Here is a 17,418-nt window from a genome sequence, read left to right as displayed (position 1 = left end):
GAGTAGTGTTATAAGAAATCATATTCATAGTAGTTTATTGTATGTTATGTTAGTGAGGTTTTTCTTTTCTTTTCTTTTTTTTTTAAGGATTCCATAGCCACTTTCTATACTGGATTTGTATAATTCTTCCCATTTGACTTTACTCACTTGGGGCTAGTCCCACTCCCATTTAAATCCATGTCAAAACTCTATTTGATTTAAGGGGAACAGGATTAGTGAACCTGGCAGTTCTTGAATTATGGGGAAAAAATTATGTGTGTGTGTGTGTGTTTGGGGTGGGGGGAAAGAGGAGTGACTGAACGTCAAGTGGCTTGCTTTAATTTAAACAGTAGTGAAAAGGAGGCCATAAAGGAGAAGTAAGATAGTCCCTACAAGTAGTGAGGGGGCTCACTTCCCCCTAAACCTCTCTGTAACTTGGATACTTTAGGCCTCTACTTAGTAGTCATCAGTGAGGAATCATCATCAAATGGGAGTGTTTCTAGTGAGGTTCTCCAGGAAATCGTACTAGGCCCAGTGCTAGTTAACATTTTCATTAATGATGATAAAATTTGTGGATGACACAAAGATTGTCTAAGTTATAAACAAGGATCAGGACATGATGTCCCACAGAATGATTTGGATTGTTTCATAAACTGGGCCAATTCAAACAAAATATGTTTTAATATAGCCAAATGCAAAGTTATACTTCTCGGAACAAGGAATGCAGGCCACACCTACAGAATGAATGACTGCATATTGGGGCATGTCTAGAGGACTAAAAATGTTTAAGTTGACCTGTTAATATTGTTGACTTACAGCTTACATGTCCATACTACCCTCCTTCAGCCAGTGCATGCATCCTCATGAGCAGTGCTTCCAGGGACCTAAGAGGCTCTCAGCTCCACTTGCAGCTCCCCACTGGCTGCCACTCCTCCCCACTGAGAGACTATCTGCCTGCCCCCACTCTCCGTTCCCTGCTCCCCGATGGGAGCATGACATCCCTCAGGCTCTCAGTTCTCCAACAGCAGCAGGGCAGCTGCAGAGAATCTTGCCTCCCTGCTCCCTGACAGGAGTGAGACAGCCACCTGGGCTCTCAGCAGTGAGCCTTGGTGCAGCTGGGTTCACACCTTGGAGCAGGATGCTGGGACCAGCCCAGCTGGAAGCAGGAGCCTTCAGCATGGAGTGGTGAAATTGACAAAAAAGACAGCCAACAGCCCATGTAAATAAATAACACAGTGTGTACATAGACACTGTGTTGCCCTAACTACACCAGCAGAAGTGGAGTTATTATCTTGATGTAGTAGGACACTTATATCAGCTGGAGCAAGGCTGTATGTAACACATACACTGTCTAAATAGACCAGCCAGCCAAAGGGTGGTGGATAGGGTAGAACTAGGATGACTAGACAGCAAGCTGTGAAAAATTGGTTCAGAGGGTGAGGGGTAATAGGCACCTATATAAGACCAAAGCCCCAAATATCAGGACTGTCCCTATAAAATTAGGACATCAGTCATTCTAGGTAGAACACACAAGCAGAGTGAACAATTTGATGGCAGCACACATCATGTTAGTTCCATGATTTTGTTTGTTTTGGGTGGATTTCCTTACCAATCTGTATTTAAGTAGTCTGTGGTTATAGATAGATTGAACCAGTATAACTGGTAGATCAGCACTCCTGTAGCAGCCCAATGAGTTTCTGCAGAATTTGTTTACATTTAAAAAATAATGTCTAGGCTTTATCAGTGCAGAGACAATAGAGCATTGTCTTTCTGAGTTTGCAAATGAAATAGCAACTCAGAGGTAGTGATTAGCTCCATTCATCTCACTAGTGTGCTAACCCTGAAATCTAATAATGATTATATATGTAATCTGATTACAAATTATTGTCGGTTTGATCTTTTACTAAATATTTTTAGGGATCTACATCTGAGATTGTGTCTCGTTGTGGGTGTCACTTCAGTACAACACCTTTGCTCCCCACCCTCACGTTATTTTCAGAGTCAATCAACTCTCTCCGTAAGCACGCAAATCCAGAGCAGAATCTCTACTCTCTGGAACTACAGGTTGGAAGGGGAAACAGATACAGGGCGGAGCCGGGTCCCCAGCTTTGTGTGGCCAGGATGGGTTGAGCGCAACTGAATCTTTGATCATCTCCAGGAGGAGTGGAACCCTGCACTCTGCTCAATTAGCAACGGAGCCCTGCGGAGGGCGTCTGGCGGTGATGTCCCGAAACGATACCACTGAGCGGCAGCGGCTGGGTGGGAATAGCTGGAGGCACGCGGCAGAAAAGGCGATTCCAGGGCTAAGAACAGCCGCGGCCGCCGCGAACATGGGGCCGAGCAGCCGCCCCTCCGGGGCTGCTCCGGGCTCTGCTCCGGGCGGGGGCAGGAGGTGGAGGCTCAGGCTGCGGCTGCAGAGCCAGAGTTTACAGCAACCTCCCTGTGGCAATGATTCTCCGCCTACCAGCGCAGCAGCTTCGATATGGTCCGGAGGCGAGCCCGGCTAGGAGGGGCGCAGAGGAACACGTGATTCAGGTGCCGCCTGCACGGACGGTCTCCTCCCACCGCCTGAGGGGGCAGCAGCAGCGCTCAGAATTCCCGGGTGAAAAATCGAGGCTTCCCTGGCCACATCATTTCCCCTCTCTATGGTACATCCTGGCACGGAAGTGACGTACGGCCCTTGGTTTTAGTCCATCCCGGGATGATTCTTTCCCGAGTAACTTCACTTCCGGGGTAGACGGAACTGCCTTGTCCCTACCCTCAGCCCACCCTAGCTCTTAACTGCGCCCTCAGGCTGATTCGTCTTGGCGTCGCGCTCAGCCCTGCCCCTTCCGCTATTGTACTTCCGTGTCCCCCTTCCTCGGCCTAGGTGCCATCTCCAGGCCCCTCCCCCTAACTCGACAGGCCCCGCCCCTTCTCTGGGGCTCCCCAGCCCCGCCCCTTCCTCGAGGAGGCTGCAGCTCGCTGGGAGAGCAGCGCCAGACGAGGGAGCCCGCGCGCCAGAAGCCAGGCTCAGGCAACGGCGTCTGGGCAGTTTCCGTCTCTACTGCTTTCTCAACATGGCAGCGGTGGCGGGAAGCAGCACCAAGGCTCCTGGGCCGAGTCTGTCAGGGCCGCACGGCAGCAGGGACCGGACCGTGTTCCTGTTCGACCGGCGCCGGGAGCAGGGGGACCCCAAGGAGAAAGTGCTGAGCTGCGGCGAGGAGACCTACCGCGGCTTCCGCAGCGCCGTGTGCCAGGTAGCGGGGGCCCGGGCGGGCAGAACAGGGCTGCTACGACAGCTGTGCGGGGTGACTGGGGGGCAGGGAGGAGACACGGGCGCGAGGGGGCGGGGCGAGGTTGGAGGCAGCGGGCTTGGAGTTCCTGGTCCTGCCCAACCGACCGGCCGTTGAGCGTTCTAGCGCGCGACACCGTCTGGGGGTCTGGTGCCGCCGAGCCTGGCACGTGCCGCTTTGCCCCACGTGATGCTACGGTCCTTTCTCGGGAGCGGGGGCTGCGGTGATTGCCGCTGTCTGCCTGGCGAGGCGCTGAAGAGCACCGGGTCGCTGTGCTCAGTGCGCGTGGCACGCTGGGGCTGCGGTGGCACGTTGGTGTCCTTCCGTGTTCTGTTGTTGGCCTCTGGTGGCTGGATCCTTGCCGGTCACCACTGTGAGCTGTAGCCTCCTGGACAGAAGAAACTCATAGGCCGGCTACATATTGGGCACCTGTGTGTGTTACCCGTTTCAGAGGGGTAGCTGTGTTAGTCTATCAGTGAAAACATGGAGGAGTCCTTGTGGCATCCTAGAGACTAACAAACGTATTCGTGTATAAGCTTTTGTGGGATATAACCCACTTCATCAGATGCAGGTGTTATGTTTCTCTGCCATTTAAAAAATTTACAAAGAGGAGTTTTGTTGGTTTGTTTAAAGCTTAGTCTCAGCTAATTTCTTGGGAGAGAAGAATTTGTTGGATTAAGAAACCTTGTAACTGGGAAACAAAAGTTCTCCATTATTAGGACTGCAGCTGTTTGGTTGTTTTTTTTTTCCCCTGAGGAAAAAGTACTTGCTGGCTTTTACCTCAAGTCTTTTCCACATTTTTGAATGTGTCACTGTTAAATATTTTTGTGACAATCACATTTCATTTTTTCTTGCAAGACAGAAGTTTGAGTTTGGGAGTGGAAAACTTTATTCTAGAAGACTAAAAGGGAAGGTCCTTATGCATCTTAGGAAACATGAGTTATATAACTCTCCAGACCCCCTAGGAGGGCATGGAGGAACGTTCAGGGGATGTGGCAGGGCCTGGGCCAGCCCCCATGGGGGTGCCACCCAGCTCTGCCCTGCTCCCGATGACAACTTCTGCTGGGGCATGGACAGATTTCATTACTGGTAGGGGGACGACAGCAAAAAATTAGGGAGCACTGCTCTAGAAGCCCAGATATGAAATGGAAATGGGTGGAGGCATTACTTATTTGAGAGAATGCCTTGTGGCTAATCAGTGGAATTAACTTGTCTGTTGAAGAGATGGCAGTGGGTGGAAATATGACTGGTCACGCAGCTTTCTAAAATTTAAAAACTTTTGGAGTTGGGTATCTGGCTTCTTTGATTCTGCCCACTGTTTTGCCATGCACTTCCTAGTTGTGTTTAAATCTTGCTGCTGCTTTCTATACCTAGAGGTCTACTTAAATTAAGGAGAAATCACATTTTTGTGGGCAGTCATGGCATAAACAGCAAAATTTGCTATGACCAGTCCACAAGAAGTGTGATTCCTCACAGTGTTTTTCAAACTGGGGGTCCTGACCCAAAGAGGGGGTTGCAAGCCTATTTGGGGGGGGAGGGTGGTATTGCTACCTGTGCTTCTGCACTGCCTTCAGAACTGGACAGCCAGAGTGGTGGCTGCTGGCTGGGTGCCCAGCTCTGAAGGCAGTGTTGCTAGCAGCAGCAGTGCAGAAGTAAGGGTAGCAATAGCATGCCAGCCTTACTTCTGTGCTACTGCTGGTGATGGCACTGCCTTCAGAGCTGGGCATCTGGCCAGCAGCTGCTGCTCTCCAGCCGCCCAGCTCTGAAGGCGCAGTGGAGAGCGGCAGCTACTGGCTGGCTGCTTGGCTCTGAAGGCTGTACTGCTGGTGGTTCCTGGCCAATGGGAACCCCGTCCCCCCAACCTCCAAGGCACAGCGTGGTGTCAAAACAGGTATGGACTAGCCTGCCTTAGCTGGGCTGTACAGGCGATGGGACTTTTAATGGCCTGTTTGGTGGTGCTGGCCAGAGGCACCGTGACCCAGTGCCTTACATTCTGTGACCCAGTACTAGCTTGCAACCTATAGTTTGAAAACCGCTGCTCTATTATCAACATTTAATCAAAATGTCAGGTTCAGAGAGTGACTGGCTGTTTGGGTTGGACCAGAGATGACCAGAGTGTTAGTTGAGGATATGAGTTTGGAGGGTTTTACAGTCTGCAAGAAATTCAAAATCTAGACTATTTGGTTTGTCACAGCAGTACCAAAAGATTTTCACTTCCAGATACCTAAGGAATGCCTAGCTACGTATTTCTTTTGTTTCAAAAATATCTATGGCTTGCTCTGTCTCAAATGCATTTTTAATATGCCACCTTATCATTTGGTTTTGTATTTGCTCCCGTATCTTCACAAAGTTCATTGTTGTGATGCTGGCAGCCCTTTATTAGTGGAAGTTTACTATGTTGCCCCATCTCAGTTGACTTGTGCAGTTCCTGATGTGTCTGTGAACACTAAGAGCTGTTCTGACTCATCTAGGTTTGTCAAATATTGGTGTGCTGTTCAGCCCAAACCAGCAAAAAAATCTCTCCTAGGAAATGATGATGGGGCAATTTTTCTTGCATCTCACATCAGGCCATTGAGTGCTTACCTAGCTAAGCGGATCCTCCAGATGAAATTTAACTTTCTAATCCTAATCTGTCTGACTCCATCCAATTTCAAATTTTGGCCTGTCTTTCAGATGTCTTGTGGAAGTCCTTGGTTTCACCTTTTGATGATAAAATCTCAAACTGAATTCATTGTCTACTCAAGTGCACTCCTCTCCCTCCACCAGTGTGAAAGCGTAGTCATCATCTCCTGGGCATTTTGTGTGATACAAGCCCTCTCTTTGGATCCATAAATCCAGGCAGTATCCAAATCCTGTTGCTTCTTCCTTCATAACTGTGATGGAAGGTCTGGGAACCTGGTCATAAGTCATTTCTTGATAAAAGAAATAATTGCTTGGAGAAGTTAAGCAAGAGGCCTGTCTGAATCTGAGTATAGTCAGCTATACTCTGAGTATAGTCCAGGCAAGTTGGTGGCTGAGCAAGATTGTTCATCCTTTGAAAGGTCATTATTTGCTATTGTTAGTCATCATCCTTCATTGTGCTGTCTCCTGCAGGATGAATAATTCTCCTAATCCTGGAGTGTTTTTGTATAACTGGTTAAGAAAATCAGGGGAGGGGCTTAAGTAACTAAAGAACAGAGAGCAAGAGTTGGTCTCTGGACAAAAGAGAAGTTTCTTGCATCTTATTTAGATTCAGTCATGAGAAGGATTAATTTAGATGCGTTAAGCAAACCATTTCTTTTATTTTTTCATTATCTTATTTTAATATTTTTTTGTTGATGGTTTATTAAGATTACTGTAGAACGGGTAATTTCACATAGACATCCCCAAAGAGAAAAGCACCCCATAACCTCTAAAGGAGAGGTGCTGGAACTATACCTGCACCTCTGTCTCAATCAGGAGGCTTGGGCAGAGGTGCCCTGTCTCAAGAAGTTCTGTTGCCATCAGGTTTCAGTGCCTGAACAAAAGGAGAGAAGTCAAAAGACAAGGAGAAGATGAGAACTGGTGATGGTATTGGTTAGGGCTAACAGGAGGATGACGGTTCTGCTTTGCTGCAACATTTGAGGTTGAAAAATATGTGTATGTTCTGCTTTGGAATGAAAAACCCTTTCAACTTTTTGTGAAAATGGAATTGTGCAGAAAATTTCAATTTGAGAAGAGATATCCGAATGCCTGAATGATTGATGTATGTGTAGCATGGTGGTTAGGGGAGTGGTCTGGTACATGGGAGATGCAGGTTCAAATCCTGCCTGATTCAAAGCAGAGTTATTCACACTAGATCACTCTGATTCTTGCAGAGCAGAGACTTGAGACTGAGTTTCCCATGTCTCAGGCCACTAGGCTATAGTGTGATGGTCTCTTTATCTTCCCCAACCCAAAAAAACCCAAGACATTTTGATGAAGTCTTAGTTGAAACCAAAATGTTCTGATACTTTATTTTGTCAAAAATATTCCAACTAGCTCTAATGTTGGTCATGATCAATGTTCAGAAGATCCACTCTTTGTATCAAGTGTGGGTCCCACTGTAGGTGATCATGTGCACAAAATTGGATTTCTTCTGAATAGTAGTGTTCTTCATGGTCATTATGCGTACTGTGCCTCCCATGTGAGGGCATAAAAGGCTGAGTGGCCATTCTCCTCCCTCACGTCCCTCTTAACAACTGTGACAGCAAGATGGAATCAAGCGAGTGTCTAGTCCGGTACTCTAATTCAGATCCCTTAAACCAGTTCTTTTCAACCCATTTGGTGAAGAATTCTGTTTTCACACTTTAGAGTAAAAGCATGTTTCTTTAAAAAAAAAAAAAAAAAAAAGCGAGGTTGATTGACTCCCCTGTCATCTAGTACATCCCCATGTATGGCAGGGCGAGGCTCTTAGCATCAACTGCCATGCCCCAGGGTTCAAAACCTGCCTGTCATACGAATGTTTGATCCTTATAAAGGGTGGACACAGCCAATGTCTCTTCTGCCTAGGAAAGAGTGCCTTCTGGATGACTACTCTGTGTGCAGGCTCTTCTCCATCAGGACCTGCAAGTTCAGGGATACGCAGCTCAACCTATATCTACTTAAGCAGTCCATGTAGGTCACTTTGGACCCTGAGGGCTGACTATTATGATCAGAGTGAGGCCAGATATACCAGCATCAGCTAGTTCTCCCTTAGTCTTTCTTCTTGCTCTGGGATAAGGCAATGAAAATAATGTAAAAAGGACATGGGCAGAGTTGGCATCAATCGCATCAACACCAACCTCCTCAACATGTTGGAGAAGTCCCCAGTGTGTAAGACTTCAGTGCTGACAGTCTCAGAATTGAGTGCATTAGCACCAGGGCCAACGACTTGGCTCTTAAACAAGTTTCCCCCACTTAAGCAGCAAAGCTGGCACCTTTGCCCACTCAAACAGGATGTTGACTTGCATAGCTACTCTAGGCATAAACTTGTTTCCAAGACCAAAGGATGTTCTCAGATGGAAGATGCAAGACACAGCTCTGAGGACTAAGTCCCTAAACAGGCAGAATGAGAGACCTAACACCAAGCCTGTAACCAGTGTCCACAATGAAGATGAGCAACAGTCTCAAGTATGCTGTAGGTATCCGTATCATCCCTGGAGATATTCGCAGTATTGAAGAGACATCCGATCCAGTACCAGCACCACTTTTCTCTTAGGAATATATTCCTCTGTGCCATCCTGACTTATTCCTTCTTGTTGATGTAAAGCTGTGATCCCTCTCTTCTGCCATCAGAGAATGACCCTAATGAAGTTATCAAGGAGCCCCTGTTCAGTGTGCAACCAGAGCAAGTATTAATTCCTGGAGGAACAAACTGCTGTGCGTATCTTTCTATCAGTGTTATAAAGGGCAAACAATTAATGCGTTTACCCTGTATAAACATACAGAGTAAAACAAATTTATTTGGGGTTTGGACCCCATTGGGAGCTGGGTATCTGAGTGCTGGGGACGGGAGCACTTCTTAAGCTATTTTCAGTTAAGTCTGCAGCTTGTGGGGGATGTGGTTCAGACCTGGGTCTGTGTTTGTATGAGGCTTGCATGTCTGTCACAACCAGGCAGGGCACTGAGTCCCAAGCTGCCTGGGAAAACGGGCTTAGAGGTAGTCTCAGCACATCAGGTGGCAGATCCCAAGGGGCTTCTGTGACCCAACCTGTCACAGGGGCCTCAGACCTATTTTAGTCTTACGACACCTTAGCAAGTCTCTCACAAAGTTGAAGTTTTGCATCGTCTCCCTGGCCTCCATCACCCCCTTCCTAGATCCAGGAGACTGGTACACCGCCCTCAACTTGAAGGACGCGTATTTCCATATTTCAAGGTCACAGACATTTCCTCAGTTTCATAATGGGTGGACACCATTTCCAGTTCACGGTGCTGCCTTTCAGCCTCTCCTCAGTCCCAAGAGTATGCTCAAAATGTCTGGTGCCAGTGGCCCCTTACCTGAGATAAGGAGGGGTCCAGGTCTTCCCATATCTTGATGATTGGCTCATCAAGGGCAGATCTCCGAAACAAGTGCAGAGGAGCCTCGATCTGATAATAGCCACCTGCCGTGACCTGGGCCTGTTGATAAGCAACAAAAAAGTCCACCTTAAGGCCAGTGCGATGGATAGAGTTAATTGGAGTAGTCCTCGACTCCATGTCAGACCTGATCTTCCATGTAAAGAACCACCCACTCACCATGACTCACACCTGACTGTAGTTGTTGAGCCACATGGCTGCGTGTACATACGTGGTTGGTCATGCTTGGCTCCATCTCTGGCCTCTGCAAGCGTGGCTGGTGTCAATCTACATTCTCAACAGGCAGGACCTAGACTGGGTAATCGAAGTGCTGGATTACATCTGGTCATCCCTAGATTGGTGATTGGACTCTAGGTCAGTGTTATAGGGAGTTCTCTTTGTGGCCCCGTCAGTGACCCTGATCTCTGATTCTTCGGATGTGGGCTGGCGAGCACACCTGGACCTGCAGTATGCAGGGCTGCTGGTTGTGGGATGATCTGGCCCTCCATAATAAACATTAGGGAACTCAAAGCAGTTTGCCTAGCCTACCAGGCTTTCTTACCTCTCCTGAAGGGTAAGGTGGTGCAGGTTCTGATGGAGGTGGCTTAAAGTCTCTTGAATCCATCAAGGACGACATTAAACTCTCTGAAGATTTATCTGCTGTCATCCTACAAAAAGCCTTACAGATATCAACCCAAACAAAGCCTGAGTACACCTTACTTCTGGGACTGACAGACTGAATATCAGCAACAGAAGAAACCTAGTACTTCAGGGGACACTCCTCTTCTGCCTCCTTGACCATCCCAGCTCCCTCCTGAGGCAGTAGGTTTATCAGGAATGTCGAGAGCCACAACTAAGCTAATCTGAAGTCTACACCAATCTTCTGGAACTACCTGCTACATTCTATCGGGCCTGGGCAGCTATCACACCTGACAAATGGGTATTGATTACCATTGCCCAAGTCTGTCCTATACAGTTTCATTCACTACCATCCTCTTTTCATAGACTCTTCTAATGGGAGTCTGTTACAAACAGAAGTGGACTAATTGCTTTGTCTTGGATCAGTAGAAGAGAACGTGAGAATAAAGGGGTGGAGTCTTCTGCCTATACTTCCTTATTCCAAAGAAGAAAAGGAGGTCTTTGACCTACCTTAGGGCTGAGGAGAATGAACAAATATATATGCCACCTCAGATTCAAGGCGGTAACACTTTTCTTCATCCTTCTAGCTCTCCAGGTCACCACAGACCATAGAGTTCATAGGAGCCCTGATTGACTTTAGTTCAGTGAGAGCAGGTTCCTGTCTATGCAAACACTGGTGCATGGGGTAGAAGAAAACATGCCTACAATGGTATGCTTGTGTCTGGGGCTCCTATGCCGTATGTCTGCATGCAGGTACATGGTGCCAGTTGCCAGACTTCAGTCTGAGCCAGAGTTAGAGCAGCTGTAGGTGGTAGAGAGAACCTGTAAACATGCATAGAGAGGTATCATTCTCTGAACAAGACTGTAATCGTGGATGTGTCTGATACAGGTTAGCAGGTCTACCTGGGCTACCTTCAAATACGGGGACATAGTCCCCAGAGGATATTGGGTTCCATATGAACATGCTCCTGCATAGTCTTCCTACACGTTCTGCAAAAGTTCCCCACTGCGTATCTTGATGCATAATGCCTTGTGATGCACTGTATAAACAAGCAGAGAGGCACACACTCCTATCCTTTCTGCCTGGAAGCTATTAGACCCTGGACATACCACCAACAGTTGATAACATTATGGCTCTTTATCTCCCAGGTGTCAGCAACAACTGGCAGAAGTCCTGATCAGACAATTGGTCACCACTCACAAGTGGTTGTTGTGGAAGTCCATCATAGAGATGATATTCCTGTGTTGGAGGACCCTGATGATAGAGCTATTCACCTCGAATGTCAATTCCAAGTGCTAGAACTTTTATTCCAAAGAGGAGGCGAGTCCAGGATCATTACCAAACACCTTCCTTCTCATGAGAGCTTATTACAGGAAAAAGGCCTCTTGTATGCCTTTCCATCGATTCCCTTGACCTCCAGGGTCATTTCCAAAATCAAAGGAAACAAAGCCATTATCATTATCATAGTTTGATACGGGGCAAGGCCATTTCGGCTGACAGACTATTACAAATGTCCATCTTGCCTCCAGTCCAACTCCCAGATTTCTTGGACCTGATCTTACAATACCATGGCCAGATACACCATCCAGAGCTGAAGTCACCGCAGCTGAGGATGTGGCTGTTGACTTGGTGAAATACTACAGACAAAGACTTCTTGTTACAGGTTTAGGAAATACTAACACAGCAGGAAATCATCTACCAGAAGAATGTATTTGTCTGAAAGGAAAAGTTTCTCAATATTGGCAGTCCCACATGGTCTGGACCTTTTTCTGCAGACCATCAACCACTTATTGCACTTAAAACAGGTAGGCCTTTTGCTCAGCTCTATTACAGTCCACCTTATCATGATTTTAGCTCACCAAGAACGACCTATAGGCAGATGGTGTTTACTCATCCCAAGATGCCAAGTTTCTCAAGTTACTATTACACACTCACCAGTCAAGAACCAGCTCCTGCCTGGGACCTCAGGCTGGTTCATCTAAGACTTGTGAAGCCTCCATCTGAACATCTGTCAGATTGCTCCCTGCACCACCTCACTCCAGACAGTCTTCCTAATGGTTATTACTTCAGTCAGGAATAGTCAGTGAGCATCAGCCACTTATCTGAACCACATCTATAGAACATTCCATAGGAATAAGATGGTACTGCAACTGCACCTGTTTATTTGTAAGGTGGTCTGAGAATTTTTCACCTAAATCAGTTGTTCAACCTGTCTGTCGTCTTAAGTTCTGCCCAAAGCCACACTCTATATCAGGAAAAAGGAGAGACGCACTAGACTTTAATTTAGTTCAATCAATGTAGTAAAGCAATCAGACTGACCTGTCTGTTTAGAGCAATGGCTGTTTTTTCTAAAGTCAAGCTATTTCCTTACAGAGGATATCAAAATGGGTAGCATAAGTTCTGGTATACCTCTCCTGCCAGACTTCAAGGCTCACTGCACCAGAGTTCAGGTGATATTCTTGGCCTGTATCAGCAATATGTGTTTTTCTGAGACTTGAACAGTGATTGTAGTACTGCTCTCTCAAACTTGGCATCAGCTATGGCAGCTAAGTATAATGCATAATGGTTCAACAGATGCAGTTGCTACTTCTCATTCCCACCACCTAAGAGGATACTACTTGCCAGTCATCTACACAGAGATCTATACTGACACTTGAAGAATCAAGAACAGTTGCCTATCTACAGTAACTGATTCTTCAAAATGTTGTCAGTGTGGCTACTATGACCTGGCCTCTGTTCCTGCTTTTTTGGAGTTCCCAGCTACCACAGGCTTCAAATTGTGAGGGAATGGTGGAATGTTGCAGCTGCTCTGCCCTTTATGGCTTTGCATGAGAGCTTGAGCAGGCACAAGGTGCATGTGTGGCCACAGAGGACACTGCAATGCAAAAAATTCTGAGCTTGTTCACGTGAGACCCATGTATCCTTAACCATGAAATCCAGTGACTACAAAACCTCAAAGAATCACAGTTATAGTAGGTTAAATAATAATTCTTTGCTTTCTGTTTACATTGCCAAAATTCTTGGCCAGTCTGTTATCCCTTCCTCTTTGCTTAATGCAGCTTCTCTCTGGTCCTCCTGCCATACATCTTGCCCCCCTCACATCTGTCCAAAATGCTACAGCTAAGATCATCGTTTTGGCCAGTTGATTTGACTGTCTCATCCCTGTCCTTCCACCTTTTCCATTGCATCAAATAAAATGTGCTTGTCCTTTGAAAGCCTTCCATAATTTATCTCCACTCAACTTTATCATTGTCCACCACGCTTTCTGCTCTGCAATCAGTGCCAAGCTTCATTGTCCATTTTCCTGTTATTCCTACAAGTACTTTCATGCTTTCTTCTGTGCTGTTCCTTGTTCCTCAAATTTAATTCATAAAATCATGACCTTGTCCTTCAAAGCTGTTAACACATGTTTCTCTTGTGATGTTTATTATTGTAATGGCCGGGGCATAGGCAACTGGCCCTGTGGTGTTCGCTGGGCTGGGATTGAATTCAGGAGTTGGGACAGGTTGCCAAGTCGAGACTAGTACTATGGTCAAGATGAGCTGGAGTTGAAGGCAGGAGACAGGACTAGTTAGTAAGCCAACTGAGGCAGGGATCAAAGGCAGGTGTCCAAGACTGGATGAAAGGCAAGGTCTGTAGCAATAGTGAGCACGAATATTCATTGTTGCTGAGAGGGCTCACTAAGCCAACTTCCTGGTTTAAATAATTGGTGTGGACCAGTCAGGCGGCCACAAGGTTCTGTTGTTCTGGTGTTTTTGGGTGGTACTTCCTGCAGTACCTAACCGTCCAGTAATTTTTGGATACTACTCAACCCAGCTTCTCAGTGGATTGTCAGGACCCTGCAACCCTGGGTTCTAGATCCTGCCAATCCTTACTGACTGAAACATCTTTTTTAGATCAGTATCTTCTGTCTGTTAAAATGAAAGTTTGTCATTTTGTAGCACCTGCTCTACTGCTCCAGCTGTTGTCATCACCCAGTTGCTCTCCTTCGCTGTGATGCTGCTGCTGCTTTGTCAGTGGCATTGATTTGGCTCTTTAGAATATTGGTTATTTTGGCATACTGGCAAGATTTTCCTCAGGAGTGTAAGCAACAGAAGCGAAATGGTGACATTTAGTAGTTTACAAATATCAAACTTGAAGGGAGTTTCTTGGGACAAAGAAAATGCATTTTTGTAGCCTCTTCCAAACTTGTTGCAAACAATGGAGATGTTGGAGCTTCTTAGGGAAAGAATCTGTTCTAATAGAAAAGGTTAGGCAACCTAAATATGGGGATTGATATCCACTTTCCCTATAATAAAGTAGTGCATGTTTAATCTGATTTTGCTAAACTTGTATGCTAATGGATATTCAGTTTACAGGATCTTGTGTGGGTTGTGGGAAGTGTTCAGCATCCTAAAGAATAATTAAATTAAGATATTTACTAGGTGTGCAGCATCATTTTGAAGTGACAAATAAGATGTTTGTATATATTAGAAGTATAGAAAATACAGAAGTTACCATATCAAAGTACACATTTTGTTTAAACTAATAAGTACAAGTTTTGAAGAAAGCTATAGCAGAGATTGATATAGTTAAGAGGTAATGAAGATTGTCAGAGGTATGTCAGGCATATGATAATACCAAAAATGTATTGTTAAACTTGGAAAAGAGAAAAGTTTGATGGGACTTGACTGCAATATTCAAAATTAGAGTATTATAAAAAACTGATTTTTATTTTATTTATTATAATGTGAGAACAAATGGCCACTTTGAATGAAGATGTTGTTTTAGAAAAAGTAAAAGAAATGCCATTCTAACTGATGTATTATTCCATTTGTGTGGATATTGTAGTCAGATACTAGGCATAGGTTATTTCATGATCATTAATATTTGTAGCTATGCAGTTTAAATTACAGTTGTTCATATTTAACGTGTCAGGCTCTAAGATGATTGCCTACAAGACAGTGTCTCCTTGCGCAAAGCCTTGCACAGCTGTCTAGTTGATGGTGCTTAAATCATGTAAGGAAAACTTCTCATATCAGAGCATTGTGCAAAGATGTAACAGCAAGTGAAAAAGAACTCTTGGAATTGGATTGCATTCTGTCAGTTCCTAAAGTAATGTTAAGGGCAAAATACTGCATATTGATCATTATTCATTGATGACCAAATGAATGGAAAGGAGACCATTCCTTTTTACTTTTTCCTTCCTTTTTTATCTTCACTTTATGTAACAGTTGATTTTTATAACTGACTTTTTTACGATTTTGTAGGCACTCTGCATTTCTTCTGACGATAACTTTGTTATCACAACCACCAATAGAAAAGAGGTTACAGATGACAACTTCAGTAAGTGTAATACATTATTTACCATATATCTCACTCCAAAACAGCTGTCTAGTGCATAACTCTATCAACTATGTATCAACTATATTCCTATGCTACATATACAAGAACAAATGGAAGTGCAAAGCTTCTTTATATAATAATGCCTTACAAAATTGTTATGAAAATCCATCTTGGAACAAATTTCATACACACTGTTTTTGATGATGGAAACTATTTTAGTTGTCTGTCATCAGATAAAGTACTTCCATGTGCAAGTATAATGTGCAATGTATGGTTAAGGTTAGTATTTTTATTTTGCAATTCTAAATAATGCCAACTCTTCCAGGAACCATTGGGGCACTGAAATACTAACAAAGTGGTTAAGTTACATGACAAGTAATGTCTGCAAAATGGCATCTCTTTCTATGTGAAGCTTAATTTCTTATGCAATTAGAGCAAAAAGTGGGTTTGGCATACCTGGACAGTGACACAGAACATTTTGTAACTATTACACAGATCAGCCTTTCATTGTGACTGTAACTACTCTGTTCTTCTTCGAGTGATTGCTCATATCCATTCCAGTTAGGTGTACGCGCCGCGCGTGCACATTCGTCGGAAAACTTTTACCCTAGCAACTCAGTGGGCCGGCAGGTCGCCCCCTAGAGTGGCGCCACCATGGCGCTCCATATATACTCCTGCCGGCCCACCCGCTCCTCAGTTCCTTCTTACCGCCCGTGTCGGTCGTTGGAACAGTGGAGCGCGGCTTAGCTGACCTCCACTTCCCTAGCTACTCGTTTTCTCGTATATAATTATGCAGTTATAACACTTTTATATATATATTTGTATGGTTATACGTGTTTTCTTTGCTAACATGGTTAGTTTAGTTAGCGGGGTTCAGGAAGTAGCCCCTTCCATGAGCCCAGTGCCGGAGCCATGCATGGCTCACCGGGTTTTAAAAGGGGCCCGGCTTGCCAGAAGCCGCGGCCGAAGAGAGATCTACATGACTCCTATTTGAAGTGCCTCAGGGAATCACACTTGACAGATAGTGCCCCATTTGCAAGGCTTTTAAGCCGAGAACAAAAAGGTGCGGGACTTTCACTTATCCCTCCACCTTGGGCGCCGAGCGATGTTCAAGCGGCGGGCAGAAGCGCCTCCTCGGCACCGGACCCCGCCGGTACCACCAAGGCCTTTCGGCACCGACCGTCGCCGGCACCGATGTCGACTCGGCACCGCTCCCTTCTTCCGAGGTCGAGAGAGTCTACGATTCCTGCTGGTGCCTGGCGGCTCCCCGGCACGCGCCGTGGTTGAGCCCCCTGCTCCCGCTACTTCCGTGCCACCTGCATCGCAGCCAGAGAGCTCGCCTAAGTTGCATTATCCGGCACCGTCACCTGCAGAGGCACCGATGACTTCGGCTCCGTCGATTCCAGTCCCCCAGGACCATGGAATCCGGTGCCTGGCAGCTCCCCGGCTCGCGCCGTGGTAGAGCTTACTGCTCCTGCTGCTTCTGTGCCAGCTGCACCACAGCTAGACAGCTCGTCTAAGATGGCTCGCCCGGCACCGACGACGTCGGCACCGTCGATCCCGGTCCCACGAGGGCCGTAGAATCCGGTGCCTGACGGCTCCCCGGCACGCGCCGTGGTTGAGCGTATTGCTCCTGCTGCTTCCGTGCCAGCGGCACCGCAGCCAGGGAGCTCGTCTAAGTCGGATCGCCCGGCGCCGACACCTGCTACGGCACCGATGGCGTCGTCACCGTCGATCCCGGTCCCACAAGGGCCGTAGAATCCGGTGCCTGACGGCTCCCCGGCACGCGCCGTGGTTGAGCGTATTGCTCCTGCTGCTTCCGTGCCAGCGGCACCGCAGCCAGAGGGCTCGTCTACGTCGGATCGCCCGGCACCGACACCTGCTGCGGCACCGATGGCGTCGGCACCGTCGATCCCGGTCCCACGAGGGCCGTAGAATCCGGTGCCTGACGGCTCCCCGGCACGCGCCGTGGTTGAGCGTATTGCTCCTGCTGCTTCCGTGCCAACGGCACCGCAGCCAGAGAGCTCGTCTACGTCGGATCGCCCGGCACCGACACCTGCTGCGGCACCGATGACGTCGGCACCGTCGATCCCGGTCCCGCGAGGGCCGTAGTATCCGGTGCCTGACGGCTCCCCGGCACGCGCCGTGGTCGAGCTAATGCTCCGG

At 46.8% G+C, this 17,418-nt stretch overlaps 1 protein-coding gene across 3 annotated transcripts in view; it reads left to right on the top strand.

The window, feature by feature from the left end:
* The first annotated feature begins 1,866 nt into the window (after positions 1-1,866).
* The window catches only part of SMCHD1 (structural maintenance of chromosomes flexible hinge domain containing 1), a 196,446-nt gene continuing 180,894 nt past the window's right edge, over positions 1,867-17,418 (top strand). Inside the window, exons 1-2 of one of the 3 annotated variants that reach the window (XM_030552850.1) lie at positions 1,867-3,218; positions 15,177-15,252. In XM_030552850.1, the coding sequence (XP_030408710.1) occupies positions 3,039-3,218; positions 15,177-15,252 (256 nt within the window). In that variant the 5' untranslated portion in view covers positions 1,867-3,038. The remainder of the gene's footprint in view (positions 3,219-15,176; positions 15,253-17,418) is intronic. The other 2 variants (XM_030552849.1, XM_030552848.1) reach the window with 2 other exon arrangements.

Source organism: Gopherus evgoodei, chromosome 2, assembly GCF_007399415.2.
Source record: "Gopherus evgoodei ecotype Sinaloan lineage chromosome 2, rGopEvg1_v1.p, whole genome shotgun sequence".
Taxonomy (NCBI): domain Eukaryota; kingdom Metazoa; phylum Chordata; order Testudines; family Testudinidae; genus Gopherus; species Gopherus evgoodei.
Note: the sequence above shows the minus strand (reverse complement) of the source record. Positions and strands in the feature narration are given on the sequence as shown.